Below are 20,797 nucleotides of genomic sequence, written 5' to 3'. Positions count from 1 at the left end.
TAGTTACCAGGGAGGAGGGGGCGGGGGGGATGATTACCTAGGTAGCAGGAGGGACACAGTTACCTGGTTACCAGGAGGATATCATGTTGGTCACAGGAATCACAGGGATGCCTGTCCTGCCTGGTTACAGTGTTAACAGGCAGCCCCCTGTGATGTCAGCGATGATACCCCAAACCTTTCACCAGATACGTGGGGGGAATTGCTGGAGCCCCATCCCAGAGGGAACATGGAGCAGGTATGGAGGGAGCATGGACCCCAAGGAGTGGAGGGGCTCTGTAGTAGGTGTAAGAGGCAGCATGGTCTAGTGAGGAGTCAGGACTCCTAGGTTCTATCTCTGGCTCTGGGCAGGAGCAGCATCTAGTCAAGAACAGGGGGACATTGTTGGAAATGCTTCTCCCAGTGGGTGTGGAGCGACTGCCCAGTCCCCGCACCTCTTTGTGAACCCTTTTCCTCATGCCCTGGTGTTTGCCTCACCCCCAAGGGGCAGAGTTAATGTCCCCTTCCCTTGGGTTTGGGAGTGGTGGGTAGGTGGCAGTTCCCAGCACCATGAGAATGGCATTTTTTACCTTGGCAAGATGTATCTAGAAGGGAACAGGGTGGGGCCAGGACCCGGGGTGTGTGTGCAGAGGCTAAGGTGGGCAGAGCCAAGACATGAGGGCAGGAGGGAGCAAGGTCTGGACCAATAAGGAGGAGGAGGCATGGCCTGGTCGGGCACCATGTGCCATTTAACTGGGTGGGTGTGGCTCTTCCTAGGCAGGGCACATGTATCAGTTCACTTGCTGTAGCTGCACTGAGTGGGCCCTAGGAGCTTGCCCACCTGGTGACCCCCACTGCTCGGTCCTGCACCAGTAGGTGCCACAGGGATCCCCAAGGCATCTCCCCTGTGCCCAGTATGGCCCAGTCCCAGCTGAGGGCATCGTTAGTCCTGAGTTCTCTGACCTGACACACACACGGACCCAGGAGTCCTGATTCCCAGGAGCAATATAGGCAGGGACAAGGAGAGGGGAGTGGGTTCTCTAAACACCATTGTCAGAGCTGGGGATAGAACCCAGGAGTCCTGACTTGTAGCCCCCTGCTCTAACCTGCTGCTTACCCCCCACTCGCTGAAGTTCTGGGGACTTTCCAAACTAGTTTAGCAGGGTGTGGAGAAGGCTGAAGGTCAAAGAGAACCTCCCACTCCCCATCTGGCTGGGACAGTGCCTGTCTGGGGGTTCCCCTTGTGATTAGCCAACTGTCCCTGCTCAGAGTCAGGGATGCTTCTACCAACCCAGGAGCCCCATACAGGCACAAAGGGCATGCCAGGGCTCCTGGGTTCTATCCCTAGCTCTGCCACTGACCTTGCACAAGTCCCTTCCCCTTAGTCTATTTAGACGGGAATCTTTTCAGGGCTGTGTGTCTGTACAGTGTCCGGCATGAGGCGGGGCCCCCATCTGGGTCAGGGTCTATGGAGCAGCACCCAGTGTGATGGCCCCAGGGGGCTGAGTGGGTGGGGTAGGCAGAGTGGGATGGGGAGTTCTGATGAGTACAGTCAGTCGCTAAGAGTCTGGGAAGGCTCCAGGAAACCTTCCAGTGCCTGGGAAGTCAGGTCACACCTGTGTTTGCAACTAACCGGCAGCCCTAACCTGCCAGCTGGGTTAGCAGGGGTAGCTGCTACACACACGCAGCACCGGCCCTCAATCCCAACCCATGGCCCGCTGCTATCCCAGCTGGAGCTCCCCCCCAGCACTGCCGGTGCCCCTCAGTCCTGACCCACAGCCCCCTGCTACTCTAGCCCTGGCCTCCTCCCCAACTTCCAGCCTCTCAATCCCAACCTGCAGCCACCTAGTGGGCTGGTTGGATCTGCCCTGGGGAATTAATACTAATGACACTTAATGAAGGGCCATTTGTTTGGCCATGTCAGGCAGAGGTGGGTAAATGAGTCCCTTGTGACTTGGGGGTGGGAGTGACAGCTGGGCCCTCCTCAGGGGCTCAAAGTGACCTTCAACGACCTTCAGTTGCCAAGGCCAGGAGGAGGCTAGTTTGGCTGGGCAGGTACCAGGAATGCAAACTGTGGTGGGTTAGAGCAGGAGGGCTAGGTGGTTAGGATGTTCCCCAGCTCTGCCTCTGACTTGCTGTGTGATCTTGGGGGCACATCTCTTCCCTACTCTGTGCCTCAGTTTCCCCCTTTGGCCACTGGGATCATGCCCTGACCTGACTCTCACAGGGTGGACAGGGCTGGTTCCTGAAGATTCAGGGATAAATGTGTGGGCTTTGAGATCATCAGGTGAGTAGGGCAGAGGGGGTCTCCTCAACTCTCAGGGTGTGCCCCCCAGCAGGACTCCCCCTTCCCCTAGTACATTCCCTGAATGGTTTGGCCTGGGCACAGAGTTTCCTTAGGGTCACTCCAATCTGGGGAAGTGTGGGAGACACTGCCCATTAAGTGAGAGCCCCCCCCGCCGAGTGTGGTCTAAGCTGCCCCTTATTTATTTCCCCTTTCCTCCTGCTATATGCCACCCCATGAACTTCCCACCACCTAAAATCATCCCCATGATCCTACAGCCCCCCAACTTGCTGCCTATGGAGATGCCTCAATCATTTCCACCCACAGTGGGCTGAATTGTCCCCCCAGGATTCCCCAGACTCCCCCCAGCACCAAATTAACAGCCCTTCATTGCACCCCTCAGATCTGTAACCACTCTATGATCCCCCAGACCAGCCCCCTACCCCCATGATCCCCCAGACCAGCCCCCTGTCCCCATAAGCCCCCCCGTTAATTCCCTGAATGCCCCCAACAGGTCCGTGCCCCGCCCCTCTGACTCCTCACAGCCCGGCCCCCAGGCCCCAGCCGGCGCTAGCTCGGTGTGGGCAGCGAGGTCGGAAGTGAAGGGCCGAGCGCGTGCAGCCCGGCCCCGCCCCACTGCTGCATATTCATGAGGCGCGGCCCCGCCCCTTCCATTTGTCAGCTGGGAGCCCAGGAGGAAGTGCGCCGCGATGTCCTTTTGTGTCCTACACTCGGAGCGCAGCGCAGCGAGCCGGGCTGAGCCCGCGCCCATGGCCCGGCCGGCCCCCCGCGTCCCGGGCCACTGAGCCCCGCCCGGCCCGGACACGCCACGCCGGGCCCCAAGGTCAGTGCGGGATCGGGGCAGGGGGGCCCCCACCCGGCCCATGTGACTCCCGCTCCGCAGCGGGGGCTTGGGCGCGCACGGAGACAGACGGACGCTGCAGGGACAGACAGTCACGGGGCGGGACTCGAGGGGACACAGTGGGAACAGGCGGACGGACAGACTTGGGGACGTGGGCGCTCCTGGGACCAGACAGACATACAGGAGGCTGCCCAGTCGGACACGGACAGACTGACAGACACGCGCACACATGGCCAGCGGGGACAGGGCTGACCAGCCAGGCACACATGGAGACTCAGGGCGTGGACCCCTGGGGAAACGCGGACACCTGGACAGACATGGAGACTTGCAGGGAGGTGAGCAGCTGTATCCTGGTGCCAGAGCGTGTGTCTGTGTAAGTGACCATGTGTCAGTCACACAATCTCCTGCCAGGACATGGCATCTCATGCCCCCCTGCTGCCTGGGGCCTGGTGTGTGGGTATGTGTGGAGTAACGGGAAGGGGGAGGGAAATGGCAGGTGTCAAACTGCCCCTGCCCCCCACGCTCAGGGCTCCATGACCAGTCAAGCCAGAATCTTCCCGGGTCAAAGGTCACAGTCCTGAATTGGCTCAAGGCCTGACCCTGAAGGGGGGAGTGTGTGTAGAGAAACAATAGGGGTGAGCTAGGCTGGGATTAGAATGGGGAGGCTGGGGAATTCTCCCCCACACCATGAATCCAAAACCCCCCGCCCACACTGCCCATCCAGCACATGATGGGGCCAGAAACCATCCACCTAGATGATGGGTAATGTCATTTACTGGGACTCCCTTTGGCTGGGAGCAGGACGTGGTGTCACCCCTCCCATACACACCAGCGTGCCTCCCGGTGTACGTTCCTATGGTCCATTGCATCCCCTGAGGGGCAGGGGAAGAAAGTTTGACCAACTTTTCTATCTCTGTTCTGCTGTTGGGGGGGAGGTTACTGGGGGAAGGGTATGCATGTGTGGGGTAGGATGTAGTGGCAGGGTAAGGATTGGAGTGCAGGGAGAAGGAGGGTGAATGGGTTGGGAGGGTGGGGTGAAATGGGGGTACTTGGAGGGGGTACCAGTCTTCCCCCAGTGGCTGTCCCAGATGTCTGGGTCCCAGTTCCCAGGGGCTGGGAGTGCCTTAGGGCTCCAGGTTAGTCCCGGGGCGGGGGGGGTTGGGTCGGTATTGGGGGTGTGCAGGGAGAAGGGGAGTGCGTGGATAGTGGGATGCAGAGCAAGGGTGGAGATTGGGGGACTGCAGAGGGAAAAGAGTGCAGGAGGATAGAGGACAGTCTTCTGTAAGCACAATGGGGCATGATGGAGGGTCCAGACCCCATTTCCCCTCCGACTGCTCTTGCGTAACTCCCCCCGCCGCGGGACATTAGGAAAGAGAGAAGACGGCACAAAGGGGACAAAGGTCGGGGGGGGAACATGGGGACAGACAGAGTAACAGACACGACTGACATGCCTGGAATGCTCTAGGGGACTGGGATGCCATGTATGGACACAGTGGGGAGCACACTGACATGGGGCTAACACACATGGACATGGCCCCTTCCTCCCCTGCCCCAGCTGGACTAAAGGTGGCCTCTAGCATTCATTCCTGGTCCAGTCTGTGCCATCCCGGACACCTGGGTTCCATTCCTGATCCCAATTTCTCCCCCTCCTCATGAGCTGGGAGTGCTGCCAGGTTAGTCCCACTGTGAGGGAGGAGGGATGTGGGTGCTGGGCTTGCCTATGTGTGTTTGCGAGGGAGGGTACAGCCCTGCAGGGCTACGACCCCTCCCTGACCCCACTGGCTCCATCGGAAGAGTGCCCTGCCTGGGTCTGTAGGTGGGGAGCACAGGCAGTTCAGCCATGCCTCCCATCCCCCGAATCCCAGCGGATCCCGGCTCCTCAGGCCCCCTGCCCAGAAACTGCTCCAGAGCCTGGCTCTGAGTCAAGCAGTGTGGGTGGGGGAATGCCCGGCGGGGTGAGCCCTGGAGAGTGTCTTTGGGGTGGGGGTTCTGAGCCCTAGTGAGTGGGGGTGAGTGTGTTGGGGAGGGGGAGCTGTCTGAACTGTGGCCTCCAGACTAATCCCTCTGCCATGACCCTTATCTGCCTCTTGCAGCCTGGGTTGACTTGATCCCTGGGGAGGGGGTTAATTCCTGTACCGGAGCTGGGGAGAGAGCACAGAGCTAAGGCTATTTCTGCTTCTGGATTGTTGGTACCAACTTTTGCCATCCCAGAGACCCCCCCCCTTGCATGCCCACTAACAACTCCCCGCAAGCAAACACACACACAGCTCCCCGTACCCGCCCCCAGCCTGTGATCAGAGTCTCTCTCTGTGACCTTGAGCCTGTCACATGCCCGACCCTGAGATACTGGAGCTGGCACTGGGAGGGGGAGGGAGTGTGCTGAACATCTGGGAAGAGGCCCCTAGGTTGGGGGGGGGGGAAATCCCGGGCAGGGGTGCCCAGCTCTGGGGGTCACAGCTCTGACATCAGAGCCAGCAGTATGGGACTGAATCTCCCCCTGGCAGCTATCCCAGGGGAGTGACCGGGATGTGGAAAGGAACCTGGGTGCCTGGGATGGCAGTGCAGGGCACTCGACCCTAGGGAGCTCCCACAGCGTCCTGGCAGAGTGTAAAAGGGCAGGGATTGGGCAGCCCAGATGTGGGGGAGGAGTGTCTCACTGCCCCCCCAACCTCCCCTCTCCCACATGGATCACCCCCTGCAGGCCACCCCAGCCATGTCGTCTCGGGATCACCGAGCCGAGTTCTTCATCAAGACTGAGCCGGCCTCCCCGGACAGCCTGGCCCAGCGCAGCCCCAGCGGCTCCTCCGATGCCAGTGGTCCTCCCCATGACCCCGAACCGGGGGCACTGACCCGCCGGCGCCATGACAACAACCCTGATGAAGCCTTGCCCCGGGGCAAGTATGTGCTAAGCTCCCTGCCCAAGCGTCTGTGCCTGGTGTGCGGGGACGTGGCCTCGGGATATCACTATGGAGTGGCCTCCTGTGAGGCCTGCAAAGCCTTCTTCAAGCGCACTATACAAGGTAACCCCCTGCACACCCCCAGCCTAGGGGGCCCCGCAATCCTGATCCACAGGCCCTGCTGTCCCAGCCCCAGGCCCCTCCTCCACTGATCGTTGCTGCGTGGATGGGTGGTGGCTCCTGCCCTTCAGTGCACTTGGAATTGGGTCCCAGTTTCCCAAAGAGGGCCCGTCACACACCCCTGCCCCTGTCTCAGCTTTCCAAATGCTGGGGGATTGGCTCAAGGGAGAGGAACAGCTCCAAGGAGAGGGGATGTGGTGGCTGCCCCAGGGCTCCCTGCTCATGGCCGTTTGGTGATTTTCCATGGTGGGCAGGGGAATTTGATTTTGCTGAAATTGTTTTATTTTTCCCTTGGGAAAATTGAGATGAAATCTCTTGAGTGGAGCCCAATTGACTCCACCGCCCTCAGCTGCTGCAGTGCCTCTTGGGAGCTGTAATTCAGATGCCTTGCACTCCCCATTCTCCTGTAGGCTGGGTTTCCCAACAGGACTACATCTCCCATGATGCACCGTGGTATCCCTTGCTGAGCCTCCCCAGTGCCTGCTAGGAGCTGTAGTGCAGGTGTTTCATGGGGTGGTTCTCCTCCCTGGGCTGGGCTACATTTCGCACGGTGCACAGCGGTCTTCCTAGATCTCCTCTTAGCTGCATTGTGGGAGATGTAACCCAGGAGCTTGCAGCATTAATGGGGAGGGTTGCTTCTGCTTTGTGGGTGGGTGGCCCTGGCCTCCCACTTCCTTGGGACTACATCACCCCTCCCCCCAGTTTCTCCTCCAGCTCTCAGTGGTTTGGCCCCACCTCATTGCATGCCCCTACTTCCCCAACTCTCCCCCCACCACAGGCTCAGCCACATCTCCTCTCTCCCCCAGGATTTTTCCCACCACCACTTCAGCTCATCTCCTTCCTCCATGTTCCCCCACATCTTTGGTCTTGGCCCCTGTCTCCCCCCGAACCTGGTCTCAGCCCCGTCTCACCCTGCTCTTCCCCCAGGCAGTATCGAGTACAGCTGCCCGGCCAGTAACGAGTGCGAGATCACCAAGCGGCGCCGCAAAGCCTGCCAGGCCTGTCGGTTCACCAAGTGCCTGCGCGTCGGCATGCTCAAGGAAGGTACGGGGGGTGGAGGGACACGGTGGGGGCTGGGGGGAGAGCACGGTGGTTCTGGGGGGTTGCAGGGAAGGAGCTGGGGCGTTGGCAGGGGGAATTGGGAGGGAACTTGGGGAGGGGAAAAGAGCTGGGAGGGATTAGAGAGCTGCTGGTGGGGGCAGTGGTTGGTGAGCTGGGGGGCAGGTGTGGGAGGCAGGATATGGGAGGGTCAGGAAGCCAGGGTAATGTCAGGGGGAACCATCAGGAGAACCCTGGGAGGGAAACAGCCCCTCAGTTCCCCCCTGCTGTTATGAGAGCAAATTGGTCCCCTTTGGAATAGGGGAATGAGCAGGACGGGTGGGGAAAAGGGAGGGTTTTGGGGGTGCATTCTGACCCCACATCTTCTACTCTGCCCCCTAGGGGTGCGGCTGGACCGGGTGCGAGGGGGACGCCAGAAATACAAGCGCCGCCCTGAGGTGGATGGGGCCCCATTCCCCAACACCTTCGCCACCCCACAGATTGCCACAGCGACTAGCAAGAAACCAGGTGAGTGGGGTGGGGCTGTGGGTCAGGATTAAGAGGCAGAGCCGGGGGGTGGGGTGGGGTGGGGTGGGGGGAGGGGGAAGCCCAAGGCTGAGGTAGTAGGGGCCTGTGGGTCAGGACTGTGGGGTATGGGCAGATCTGGGAGGGGGAGGAGCCCAGGTGTGATAGGGTGCGAGAGGGGGATGGGGTGCTGGGGGATCTCCTCTCACATTGCCCCCTCTCTGCAGCCCCCATTAACCCCATGGTGTCCCACCTGCTGGTGGCGGAGCCTGAGAAGCTGTATGCAATGCCTGACCCAGCGCTGCCCGATGGGCCCCTCCGTGCCACGAGCGCCCTGTGTGACCTGGCTGACCGCGAGATCGTCGTCATCATTGGCTGGGCCAAGAACATCCCAGGTGGGGCCTCACCCCCCCGCCGCATTCTTTATGACCCCCATCTCCCGCCCAGCGTGTCCCCTTGGCCCCATCCCCATGTGCTGCCCCTCCCACAGTGCTCCCCTCCTCATCCTTTCTCCCTCACCCCCCGCAGATTCCTGCTACAGGGTGCCCTGCTCCCCCGTTCCCATCCCCAACCTTCAGCTCTGCTTCCTCATCCCTGTTCTCGTCCCAGCCCCCTAACTCCTGTCTCCCCCTTCCCCCCAGCCCTGCCCCCCTGCAGGGTTCCCAGCCCGCACTGCCCCCTAACTCCCGTCTCTCCCCCGCAGGGTTCCCGGCGCTGTCGCTGGCCGATCAGATGAGCGTGCTGCAGAGCGCCTGGCTGGAGGTGCTGGTGCTGGGTGTGGCCTGGCGTTCGCTCCCCTGCGAGGACGAGGTGGTCTTTGCCGAGGACTTTGCGCTGGACGAGGAGGGGGCGCGCGCGGCAGGGCTCTGGGAGCTGAGCGCCGCCCTCCTGCAGCTGGTGCGCAAGTACCGCGCCCTGCGGCTGGAGCGCGAGGAATATGTGCTGCTCAAGGCCCTGGCACTTGCCAACTCAGGTGGGTCCTGCCCTATGGGGGGCTTGGGGTGGGGGCAGTTTTCTGCACCTGGCTTTCATCTCCCCTGGGCTGGGATCGGCCCTCCTCCCCCCACAGCTGCCTGCTTCCCCCCAGGCTCTGCCTGCCACAGCTCCCTCCTTGACTCCCACCCCAGACTTCATTCAAGGACGTGGTGGCCTTGGCCCCGCCATAGTTTCCCTGCCCCTCTGACTTGGTGCTCAGCAGTGACATGGCAGAGCTCCTGCTCTAACCCTGTACGATCCTCCCCCCAAGTGCAGATCAGCAACATCGGCCATGCCCCCCCGCCCCGCACACGTCTCCCCAGACTCGGTGCATAGCGTTCCCCCCCAGGCTGGGTGCACATCAGCAACATGCCCCCCCTCTAACCCCCATGGTCTCCCCCGGCCCCCAGACTCAGTGCACATCGAGGACATGGCCGCGGTGCAGCGGCTGCGGGACGTGCTGCACGAGGCCCTGCTGGAGTACGAGGGCAGCCGACGGCCAGAGGAGCCGCGCCGGGCGGGGAAGCTGCTGCTAACGCTGCCCCTGCTGCGCCAGACGGCCGCCCGCGCCCTGCACCACTTCTATGGCATCAAGCTGGGAGGGAAGGTGCCCATGCACAAGCTCTTTCTCGAGATGCTGGAAGCCATGATGGACTGAGACCCCCCCCGCCTCCCCCTCCCCGCCATGTGGGGGGGACAGAGGCACGGACTGGGGTGAGGGGCTTGGGGACAGCCACACAGACTTGGGGCAGGGAGACAGACACATAGATGCGGAAGATGGGCAGGGCGGGAGGGGGACAGACACGCTGGAGACACACAAACGGGAGGAGTAGGGATGGGCGGTGGTGGGGACAGACACACGGACATTGGGGTACCAGGTGCTGGGGGGACAGACACAGACGCTCTGGCTGGGGGACAGGGGGGATGTATGGGGACAGTAAGGCAGATAGGGGAAGGGGAGGATTGGACTGATGTGGCTCAGGGGAGCTGCAGCATGGCCACAGGGCTGGGGCATGGGCATGCTGGAGACGGACCGGGGGACACTGGTGGGAGGGGACAGAGTGACACGGGGACCCAGCCCCCCATATGCACTGGAAGCCATATTCTAACTTATTAGCTGGGGGGAGGGATTTAGTGGCAGGGGGAGAAGAACCAGGGCCTCCAGTGGAAGCCATAATGGACCTGAACAGCACAAAGCTGGACTGCAGAGGAGAGTGTGTTAACCCTACATGCACAGACCTGGCCTGGGGGGTCCCTGCTTGTCCCTGGCTCAGAGCAGGGGAAACCCCCAGCGGAGGGGTGCTTGCCCAGCAGCCAGTGTGTGCTGGGGCTGGAGGTAGCTTGGCACTGGAGGGGTCAGTTAGGTGGGGAGGGCAGTAGCAGGGGCAGCTGATTCTCACTGAAGGGGGGGCCCTCCTAGGGACACCATCCATGGTGGGTGTCCCCCTCCTCACTGAGTCTCAGAACTCTCTGCTTAGGGGAGAAAGTATGTGTGGAGGAGAATAACCCCCCATCCCAAAGTGGGACCCCCGAGGCCTCCCAGCCCCTGCCCCCGAGTGGGGTGAGGGGTTTACAATGTCCCTTCAAGCAATAAATGAACAAACTATGTTTGCACTTGGCGGGGGGAGGGGAACCCCATGAGGGTCCCTTGGCTCAGGTCTGGGAGATCCCTGTAGTGGGGATACCTTAGATAAGGAGGGTTGTGGGGGTCCCCTGTAATTCAGGGGAGGGGAGTGTGTGTGGGTCTCTTAGATTGGAGGGGGGTATATTCTTCTGTCCTGGGAAGGGAATTGAGATTAGCGGGGTGATAAGCCCATACGTTGCCTTGAAACATGGGGGAGGGTGCTTGAGCCAGGGACTTCGAGTTGGGTTTTCCAAGGAACATCCAGTGGGGTGACATAAGTGGGGGTGAGGGGAACTTAGCAGCAGGGTCTGGGAACCTCCACTGAGTGCTGGTCTCTTCCCCCCCACCCCACCCCCCAAAAAGGCCCTGGATGGTGGAAAGTCTGGAGGGGGTGGGAGTCTGACTGGGGGAGCCCCTGCTCGGGGGGGGCACTGAGACAGAAGCCTGGAATTGTGGGAGGGGGAGCACAGCACTGTGATAGGGTAGCTGTACAGATAGGAAGAGGGGTTTCAAAGGCATGGCCATATTGGGGGGTCCTAGGGATAGGAACAGAGGCCAGTATCCCCTCCACCCACCCTCAAATTTCCCTTGCCCTTCTGCTGCCCATAGCAATAAGCCCCCCCTTTCCCTTGGGGTGGGGGTGAAGATGCTGAGAAACATGTACATAGCAATATATCAGACTGTATATTTCTTGCAGGAGAATACGTGACCCCTTCATCTCTGCTCCCCTTGGAGGGGTGCACCCTCAGTCCCCCCATTTCTATAATGAGTGGGGTGACGTGGAGGAGGTTTGTATTAAATTATGTATGTGTATATATTATAAATACCTCTATTTTGTGTATAGGTGCTATACACACACATACATAGAGCTATATTCCAGAGCCAGAATAAACCATGGAGATCTCAGCCTGTGTCCATAGTCTTCCTTCCTAGCAGTTACGAAGGAGAAAGAGCATTGTCTACTTGTTCTGTGTTTGTGCAGCACCTGTCCCAATGGGGGCCTTGATCTTGCCTGGGAGTCTGAGCAGTGCCTGGCCCAATGGGGGACCTGCTTCAGGACTAGATCTCCTAAGTACTACTTTCAGAGTAACAGCCGTGTTAGTCTGTATTTGCAAAAAGAAAAGGAGTACTTGTGGCACCTTAGAGACTAACCAATTTATTTGAGCATAAGCTTTCCTGAGCTACAGCTCACTTCACCTCACAAAGTTAAACCCTGGATTTGTGCTGGAAATGGCCCACCTTGATTATCATACACATTGTAAGGAGAGTGATCACTTTACATAAGCTGTTACCAGCAGGAGAGTGGGGTGGGGGGAGAGAAAACCTTTTGTAGTGATAATCACCCATTTTTTCATGGTTTTTATGTATAAAAACGTCTTCTGTATTTTCCACAGTATGCACCCGAAGAAGTGAGCTGTAGCTCACAAAAGCTTATGCTCAAATAAATTGGTTAGTCTCTAAGGTGCCACAAGTCCTCCTTTTCTTTTTTCTAAGTATTACTGCAATCTAAATAACTGTACATGAGGAAAGTGAGTACGGTGCAAGGTGTGGCAGGCCAGTGTTCGGATAGACCAAGGGCTAACTAGGGATGGGGACTGGATTAGAACAGAAGGGCACCAGCACAAGTGTGGTTGGGGGTAGCCAAGGGCTAGGATAGCAGAGTGCTGCAGGTTGTGATTCAGGGGCACAAGCAGGTGAGGGGGAACAGGTAATGGATGACACGCCCCATGCTAGGCTCCACCTCACAGGTTTATTTATACACAAACCAAAGGAGCACCGAATGTCTTCTACTCCCTGTAGAACCCTCCCTCCCCCTGCCACACCCTCCCAGCCCAGGGACTCCCTCCCCCACCCCAACCTTCCCAGCTTGGCCATCCTGGCCCTTCACGTCTCCTCCTCGCTCAGCAGCATGTTGGGGATGCCTTTGGTGATAGGGAACTCCCGGCCAGAATCAGGGCACTTCAGGATCCCCTCCATCACCTCCACCTATGCAGGGGAGGAAGAAACACAGGTCAGCTGCAGCCTAAAGACAGAGGGATGGGCTGTGCCCTGGCCCTGCCCCGTAATGCTGTCAGGGAGGGATGGAACTTCCCCAGAGCACCAGCCCTCCCTTCTTGGTTTTATTTGTTTATTAGGGGTAGGGGTATTTTGCTGCAGTCACTCTTAGCAGCTGGGGAAAGGGCAGGATGAGCCACAGAAGCAAAAGGATCCTGTGAGCCCAGTGCCAGGGCATCTGCTGGACTCTCAGCCCCACAAGAGTGGATTCCAACTTGCAGCTAGAGCCAGGGGAGAATCCCCCACCATCAACACACTCTCACTGCTTGAGGGAGCCCCCAATGTCTAAATTTGGAACATGAGCAGCAAGAGAGGTCCCCCACCCTGGGGGACCCCCAGTGTCTCTGTGGGCTGATAAGTCCCTGGTGTCTCAGCCGGGCCAGGAAAGGACCTGTGTTTGTAACATGGGCCCCGTCATACAACCTCTGCCACAGGTTTGTGGTGCCTGGGAGATGGTGCCCAGCACCAGGCAAGGAGCTGGTGGGGGGTTGTGGACATGCATGGGGGGGTTTCTCACCTCCAGCAGCACGTGATGCACCTTCCTCAGGAAGTCCTCATTGTTCTCATACTCAGGGGGCAGCTGGTGGGGCAGGTCCGACAGATGGCCCAGCTGTAGGGAGAGGGAGATGAATGTCACAATGCTTGACCCCAGAAGAGAGACTTTGCTCTGATTGACCCAGACGCTCCCCAAAGCCACTTCCCTATCCAATCCCCGCGGTGTCAATCCACGTTGCCCATCTCCTGCCATGACAGCACTCTGGGCAGGAGGCTGGCCCTGTGCCTAGGGGCCCCAGCACCCAGGGTGAGCCCCTCCCCCTGCCAAACTCCACCCACCCATGCCCTGGACGCAGCCAGCCCCTCCCCCCATACTCACGCTCTCCGCAGCCTCCACCAGGGCCCCCCACTCCACCTTGGGGATCATCCGCGCCACGAACTCCTGGTTGAAATCCACGTTATTCACTTTCACCTCGGTGGCCTGCGGGGAGGGGGAGGGTCAGTCCGGCTAGGCACGGCGGGGGCGGGACCCCCATGGCGGGAGGAAATCAGCCCTAGGACGCCCAGACCCAGCGCGGGGGCAGCCCAGGGGGCAGGGTTATGTGGCCTTCTGGTTGCGTGGGGGGGTCGGGAATCCCCGTTACCTGGATACGGAGGGGGAAACCCCCCCCGGGCCGCACGCCCCGCACGTGTGAAGTCAGCATGTTGTGCGTCAGCAGCTTCATCCTCGCGCCGCTCCCGGTGTCACGGCCCACGTGCGGAAGCGGTGGGAAGCCGATACTCAGCGACTTCCGGTTCAGTTTCACCCCCCACACTGTTTCCGGATGCAATGTGCCTACTCAAAAGGTTCCGGCGGTTGACAGGGAAACACGGTCCCGAACCTGAGGGTTCCGGGGAGATCCAGAGACAGGGTGCCGGTGTCCGCTGCTCCTCTGGTGCCCCCGCCCCAATGGGGAGGAGAGGAGAAGTAGACGCGAAACTAAGGGGTTGATACATGCCAATAGTATGGAAATCACAAGCAGATTATATTTAAATTAAGAAATTAATATGTGCAAAAAGCAGGAGAAAAACACTCACATTAATCACAACTTATATGTTAATTGTATGCAAATTCAGCGTGCAAACCACTTGTAATGTCGCCCTGCCAATCAAAATCAAGCTGTATGTAAAGCTGTGTGCAAACCGGCCATGCGAATGAACCACCAATGATATGCAAATGTGATGCAAACCAACCTGTGGGTTGCGGCGCATGGGCCTTCCAGTCCACGCCAAGGTTGGTAGGTCCCCCAGGCCTTTTCCATGGCAACTGTCATTCAGGCGGTCTCCATGGTGACCGCGTGGCGGGGTGTGGCGGGGCTGGGGCTGGGGCTGTTGCGGGCGGGGCGGCCCCCCAGGCCTCTCAGCTCCGAGCCGAGAGGAACCCGGAGGCGCTTCGGTGTCCGAGCAGCTGCCATGGCGCCCGTCAAGGTGAGTCCGGGCGGGGCGGTGAGCGGGACCCCCCGGGGGCCCTCAACCATCCAACCTGCCCCCCCCCAGCTGGGGACCCCCCCCCCACACACACACACTCAGCGCCAGCGAGACCTGGCGCAGGGAGCTGGAGAGCCCGATCCCCGGGAGCCCCCTTAAATCAGCCCCCAGCTGGGCCCCGGGGCAGACAACAGGGGCCCCCGAATGGAGGCTCCTGGACAAGCCCCCCTCCAAAATCGGGGCCCCTAGCAGGGCTTCCCCTGGCAGCTTCCCTCTCCAGCTGGGGCCCTGGGCTAGAGAAGAGCCCCCGCCCCGCGGTTTAGCCTCCGATGCCTCCCCCCAACTGGGACCCTTGAAACCTGAGACCATGCCCCCAGTCCCTGAAGCTTGGAGGGTCACTACCCCCTTGCAGGGCCCCCAGGGCTCTGCCTCACAAGGGAGGGAGTAAACTCAGAGGAGCGGGGGGATGGGGTTGGAACAAGGGAGGCACTGAGCTCCCAACTCCCTCCAAATCTAGGGGGGCAGGGAGAGGTTGGGAGTAGAAAGGGCTGATTTGGGGGGTGAGTTTAAGGCAGGCTGGGGAAGGGTGAGCAGGGGTGGGGTTGAGAGTTGGAGGAGGAGTTAGGCTGTAGAGGGGGGAGCTAGGTTATGGGGTGAGATGGGAGACAGGAGATGGGGGTTGGGAGGTAGGTGGGGTCAGAGGGAGCTGGATTGTGGGGGAGGGGAAACGGAGTAGAGGCTGGGGGAAGGCTGGGGGTGTGAGCTGGGGATGCTGGGTTGGTGGTAAGGAGGTAGTGGGAGGCAGGGGTAGGATGCGGGGAAGATGGGGGTTGGTTGGGGTTGTGGGAGCTGGGTTGTGGGGGGAGGAGGAGCAGGCTGGGGAGGGAGGATGGTTGGTTGTGAAGGGGGATACACAGCAGCCCAGAAAGTTGGGGCTGTGAGCATGGCGGGCAGGGAACTGGGGGAGGTGTCCAACTCATGGGCTTGAGTAATCAGTTTGGAAACTCCAAGGTAGGGGTGCTGAATCACTGAGTCTCTCTCCTGTGGAGCTCCCCTCACGGATTGTAGTTACAACACCCGCCCCAGACACAACTGAGGGGGGCACACAGGGCTCTCCTGCTCCCCAGCTATGAAGAGGCTCATCTCAGGCTTTATGCATCAGCTGGAGGCTTGTCTTTGCCCCCTCCCAGTGCTGGGGATGGGGGTTTCAAGGCAGCAAACTGGCTGGGTGACTGGGAAGGGAGCCCCCCCCCCTCGTTAGTCAGCTGCTTGAGGCCCCCATCTGCATCTGTTCTGGTCACGCCCTGTTGGCACTGGGGCAGGGGTGGGGGGGTTGTAGCTGGGGCAAGAGGAACCAGCTCCCAGGTGGAATTCCAGAGCTGAGGTAGCCCCTCCCCCTGCGTTGGGGGGGTGGGACAGAGGCCCTGTTGGGGTCTGGCATAGGCTTGACTTGGGCAAGGGGACTTGGCTAGGCCTCCCCCAGCTCTCACCCCCTGTGCCCGCAGGTCGGAGACAAGCTGCCCAGTGTGGAGGTGTACGAGGGGGACCCCGGCACCAAGGTGGATGTGGCCACACTCTTCAAGGGCAAGAAAGGGATTCTCTTCGGGGTGCCTGGTGCCTTCACCCCTGGCTGCTCCAAGGTGAGGCATGGAGACCTCCTCTCCTCCGCAGTGCGTCCTTCCTCTCCCCCCACTACCCTACCCATTTTAGAACACACACACCAACTCCAGAGTATCCCCCTCAACTTTGCAACCCCTATCCTAGAGCACCCTCCCCCATTCTAAAATGGCCCCTCACATGCCCTGTTCCCAGAAACCCCCCATCCCAGAGTTCCCTCACCCCCCTCCTCAGAGTATCCCCCACCCCACCCAGCTCCCCAGAATTCACCCACCAGAGCATCCCTTCCACCATCCCATCCCTGGGGCCAAGGGAGCCGCAGGGTGGACTGCAAAAGAGACACATTTGTGAGCTCTGTGTGTCCTTGCATGCCGGGGCTGCCCAGCTCCCTCCTTGGATCCCTGGGCTGGTGTCTGATGCTCCCCCTCCCCCCCCCCCGCCGCATGCGGAGGAACTAATGCTCTTCCTGCCCCCCTCAGACCCACTTGCCTGGCTACGTGGAGCAGGCGGGGGCGCTGAAGGCCAAGGGCGTGGAGCTGATCGCCTGCCTGGCTGTGAACGATGTCTTCGTCATGAGCGAGTGGGGCAAGGCCCATGGAGCCCAGGGCAAGGTGAGCCAGGGAGAGAGCGGGGCAAGGCCCTCGGGGCCCAGGGCAAGGGGAGTGAAGGGAGGGTAAGGCGGGGGAGTGTGTGTGTGTGGAGGGAGGGGGGTTGAGCTATGGCACCCAGGGTGAGGGGGCCACACAGCCCAGGCCAGGAGGAGGACAGAGGGCAGGTGGGGGCACTAGCCAAGGGGAATGTGGAGAGTCCCAGGGACCATAGGAAGGGGAATGCAGAGGGTGGGACTAGGGGACCCAGGGCAGGGGGAGTGAGAGGGGGTCGAGGCCCAGGGCAGTGTCCTTATAGGGGGTTTATGGTGCTGAGTCTTAGGGAAAGAGGAGGAGTCTTCTCTCTTCAACTCAGCAGCACCCTAACCCCAAGGCTGCAGGAGGCCTGCCCCCACCCCTGCAGGGCGTGGGTGACTTCCAGGCAGCAGTGAGCACTTCCCTTCCTTGTAGGAGCTGTTGGTTATGCAAGGGGGCATCTGTATGTTGTGTAACCTCAGGAGTGGGTGTGGCCCTTGCCACTCCTACCCTGCTGCCACCTCACAGGCGCCTCCTCACTGGCTCCCTAACCCTTTCCCCCTCCCCCCTCAGGTGTGGATGCTGGCTGACCCCACCGGAGCCTTCGGAAAGGTAACGCCCCACCCCCCCAACACATGCCCAGCTGGGGGTATCCTCCTCGTGGATCAGGATCAGTCCCAGTCTCTCCCTACCCACATGCCTGTGTATCAGTCCTTGGCCCTTCCCCTCCTAACCAGCTCGACAGCCCAGATTCAGGGCCCCTACCCTCTGGCCAGTCCTCTTTCCCACCCCACCATGTGCCTGTCCCCTCCTCTGCTCCTCCCCTACCTGCTGTGTCAGATCCAGCTCTGGGACAGTGGGGGAAGGGGCAGTGGAACCCCATCCCCTAGTAGAGGCATCCAGGATTCTGTCCCTCCAGTGCCACCTCCCTGACACCGACAACGGGGGCTGGGTTGGGGTCAAAGGGCATCTGAGGATCAGGCAGCTCCAGAGGTGAAGGGTCTTTTGTGGAAGGCAGTTCCTCGGTTGTGTTGTCTGCCTTGGGGTGGGACCCTGTCTGACTCCCCCCCCCCCCCCTTGCTTTCCCTTTCTCCCCTAGGCTACGGAGCTGCTGCTGGACAAGGAGCCCCTGCGTGACCTCTTTGGGACCAACCGCTGCAAAAGGTAAAGCAGTGGGCTCCCTACCCCCCCCAGCAGCCTCTGGGGATACCCCCCCGGGGGAGAGCTGGGGTTCCCTGTCTGTACAGGCGAGGGATAGGCATGGGGATGAGTGTTAGGAGCTCAGAGGGGAGAGGATGCACCCCTGTAGCTACAACTATGGGCCTCTGGGGTGTCCCCTTTGCTGGGGTGGGGAAGGGGGTTGGGTGTGGAGGGGAGGGAAAGGAAATGAAGTCCTCCTCTCCATCTCCATGGGAAAACCTGGGAGAGGCAAAGCCCCCCTGGCTATATCCCCACATTGATACCCCCAACCCTCCCTTCTCCATGATGGGGGTAGGGGCCGCTAGGAGATGTGGGAGGGAGCCCTGGCTCTGTCCCCACACTGAACCCCCAGTCTCCCCCCTGGGTTCTCCATGGTGGTGGACGATAGGGTGGGAAGTGGGGAGTCCTGGAGGAATGAGAGGGGAACCCCTGGAGGGCAGGGGAGGGGGAGCCCCCATTGTGTTCTCACCCTGACCCCTCCCAGGTTTTCTGTGGTGGAGGCTGGCACGGCGGGAGGGGACCCTGGCACTGACACCCCCATCTCTCTCAGGTTCTCCATGGTGCTGGAGGATGGCGTGGTGAAGGCTCTCAACGTGGAGGAGGATGGAACAGGGCTGACCTGCAGCCTGGCCAACCACATTCTGTCTCAGCTCTGAGCAGCAGCATGCCAGGGTCCCTCCTGCTGCTGCTTCCCCCCGCTCCCCCCCCGCCCCCAGCCCTAGCACAAGGAGCGGGGCAGCGCAGCATCCTTTCCCTGCATGATATGATGGTCTCCCCCCTGCGGGAGGGGGGGCTGTGCTCTTGCTGCTACTCCTGCTGTCATGGGCTTGACCTCTAGGGGGCACTCGTGCCCTGGTGGTGGTGTACTGCCCCACCATGCTGTGTATCAACCTGGAATAAATGGCTCTTGCCAGCCCTGCCTCTGTGTCTCTGCTGGGGGTGTGTGGGAGGGGGAAGCTATAGACAGGGTGGGGGGGAAGCAAGGGAGTGATCCAGACCCCAGTTTTATCCTGCTCAGCCCTCCTGCCCATGCCTCCTGCACATCGTCTGTCCCCCCCACATCTCGTAATCCTCTCTTGAGGGCAGAATAAACAGCCTGGGGGGGCAGGGGCTACATAAGCAGAGGGAGATTGCTCCAGTGTGTGGGGGAGTGTCTGTGCCCTAGAGATGGGGTGGGGGAGATCTCTGGGAGCGTTGCTGAATCAAGGGGGGAGGGTTCCTGCTGCCGTGATTTCCCTGCCACGGATGGGTGGTCATACGACATTCCCCTCCCCTGTGGTGCCTCTCCCCAGGGTCTCTGATTTGCTGAGCTGGGGCTGGCACTGGGTCCCCCTGGAGTCTCGCTCTTCCCTAGCCTTGGGTCAGAGCGTCACAAGATCTAGGCTAGGCCCCCTGGACTTGAAGTGGGGAATGGGACTCAGCACCTCCCGCTCCTGCCCCAAAGCAGGACCCCACTGACCACTCCTAAGCAGGATCTTTGGTGTGGGCCCCAGCATGGCACAAGGGGGCGCTTGTGCTCCACCAAACCCCAAGCTGGTCCCATGTTTGGTATGAGGGGGAATGGGGGGGAGGGATCTTGGAAACAAACTACCCGTCCGTGCTAGAATTCTCTCCCTGCAAAGCCCTGGCTCCACTCCCCTATGTCTGCCCAGGCCAGGAGCCCTGACTACTCCCAGCTCTCCACCTCCCCCAGAGTGAGAACACCGACCTCTTTCCCCCTCAGGCCAGGAACCCCAACTTCCCCCACCCCTCTAGCCCATGAGATCCAGCCCCCTACTTTTCCCAGAGTGGGAGGCTTGAGATTCCTACCCCTGCCCACTGTTCAGGCCTCCCTACCTTCCGAACCCAAGGGCAGAAGCCCAGGTTTCTTCCCCCATCCATTGGCTGTGCAGGGGGTCCTGGCTCCTTCCCAGAAATGAAATCTGAGCCAGGACAATGCAGGGTGTTGGGAGCAGCTTTCCCGCCCCTCACAGCAGCAGGGGGCACAGGATGTTCGCCTGCGGCTGCACTGCCACCAACATGGGGAGCAGATTTGCCTCTGACCTAAAATAATTTATGAGGTGTATTATGGGTCCAAGTTCAGAGCCCTTGTCAGGCTGGGTGCTGCACAGACCCCTGCCCCCCAACCAAGAGTAGGTCCCCACCCATTGGGCCAGCCGCTGCAGACATATAAGAAGCAGGATGTGAATCAGTTGGAGACCCATCCCCTTGGATTGGGAGTTCAGAGCAAGACCCCCCAACCTAGCAGCTGGGTACTGGGAAATAGAGCAGAGAGACTCTTGGCGGGCTATTAAGTGGGGTTTAGGAGAAGGGGTCTCTGTGGGATCTGAGAGCCATGTCCCGGGGGGCTGCTGTGTTGCTCCCCCCATCACAAGGATGTGGGGGGCTGAAAGGCAGTACAGCTGTCACCTACGGGGCACAGTGGGTCTCCCCACCGCTGGATGATGGCAGGATCTGACCAGGAACGATGCCTATAGGTTTATACTGGGGAGAGGTGGTGGTGTGGAGGGGCTCCACCACACACACTCTCAATTAAGGAAAGGAGCCAGTCCCGCCCTGACGTGGTTGGGAGAGTGGTGCCCGTCACCTCCACTCTAGGTTTGCTCCATGGCTGTTGATTGTTGTGGCCTTTCCTCCAGGGCTGGCCACAGTTGGAATCAAGATGCTGGGCTAGATGGGCCCAAGGGGCTGATCTGGAGGGGGTGAAGCAGGATACTGATCTAGACGGGTCTGATCTCAGCAGGAGTCGGATGAGATACTGGCCAGATGGGCCTATGGATCTGATCTAGAGTAGGGGAGAGGTGGGATACTGGGGAAGATGGGCCGATTGGGAGAGGTCCCCAATTCCCCCCAAGCTGGGGGTGGGGAGAGACCTACCGGCAGCTTTCAGGGGTTTCCCTCCTCCCACCCACAGCAGGTCTGCTGTGGGTGCTGGTTTCCTGGCGTCCGTGCAGGCCCCCCCTCCCCAGCCGCTCCCCA

At 60.4% G+C, this 20,797-nt stretch overlaps 3 protein-coding genes across 5 annotated transcripts; 2 read left to right on the top strand and 1 right to left on the bottom strand.

Moving 5' to 3' along the window:
* The first annotated feature begins 2,946 nt into the window (after positions 1 to 2,946).
* ESRRA (estrogen related receptor alpha) lies at positions 2,947 to 11,267 on the top strand. Of its 3 annotated transcripts, XR_006292192.1 has the most exons (8): positions 3,238 to 3,457; positions 5,824 to 6,142; positions 7,127 to 7,243; positions 7,640 to 7,765; positions 7,990 to 8,157; positions 8,466 to 8,735; positions 9,148 to 9,451; positions 11,059 to 11,267. XR_006292192.1 is itself a non-coding variant. In XM_037904737.2 (7 exons), the coding sequence occupies exons 2-7, from the start codon at positions 5,836 to 5,838 to the stop codon at positions 9,393 to 9,395; spliced, it is 1,236 nt and encodes a 411-aa protein (XP_037760665.1). In that variant the 5' UTR covers positions 2,947 to 3,104; positions 5,824 to 5,835; the 3' UTR covers positions 9,396 to 10,704. The 3 variants fall into 3 exon arrangements, 2 of the variants coding, with proteins under 2 accessions (XP_037760665.1, XP_043407158.1); XM_037904737.2 differs by lacking the exons at positions 3,238 to 3,457; positions 11,059 to 11,267 and adding an exon at positions 2,947 to 3,104 and having other exon boundaries at positions 9,148 to 10,704; XM_043551223.1 differs by lacking the exon at positions 11,059 to 11,267 and having other exon boundaries at positions 3,240 to 3,457; positions 9,148 to 10,704.
* TRMT112 (tRNA methyltransferase activator subunit 11-2) lies at positions 10,760 to 20,796 on the bottom strand. Its single transcript, XM_037904740.2, has 5 exons — positions 20,696 to 20,796; positions 13,556 to 13,792; positions 13,291 to 13,392; positions 12,934 to 13,026; positions 10,760 to 12,347 (listed from the first exon to the last, which is right to left on the bottom strand). Exons 2-5 carry the CDS (start codon positions 13,634 to 13,636, stop codon positions 12,246 to 12,248), a joined length of 378 nt encoding a protein of 125 aa, XP_037760668.1. The 5' UTR covers positions 13,637 to 13,792; positions 20,696 to 20,796; the 3' UTR covers positions 10,760 to 12,245.
* Positions 14,111 to 18,731, top strand: PRDX5 (peroxiredoxin 5). The gene is made up of 6 exons (XM_037904738.2): positions 14,111 to 14,378; positions 15,884 to 16,018; positions 16,475 to 16,606; positions 17,192 to 17,230; positions 17,718 to 17,782; positions 18,369 to 18,731. The coding sequence occupies exons 1-6, from the start codon at positions 14,211 to 14,213 to the stop codon at positions 18,472 to 18,474; spliced, it is 645 nt and encodes a 214-aa protein (XP_037760666.1). The 5' UTR covers positions 14,111 to 14,210; the 3' UTR covers positions 18,475 to 18,731.
* Position 20,797: the final 1 nt, after the last annotated feature.

The sequence above is a fragment of the Chelonia mydas genome, chromosome 7 (genome assembly GCF_015237465.2).
Source record: "Chelonia mydas isolate rCheMyd1 chromosome 7, rCheMyd1.pri.v2, whole genome shotgun sequence".
Taxonomy (NCBI): domain Eukaryota; kingdom Metazoa; phylum Chordata; order Testudines; family Cheloniidae; genus Chelonia; species Chelonia mydas.
The sequence above is the reverse complement of the archived record's forward strand: the minus strand, read 5'-3'. Positions and strand labels throughout refer to the sequence as shown.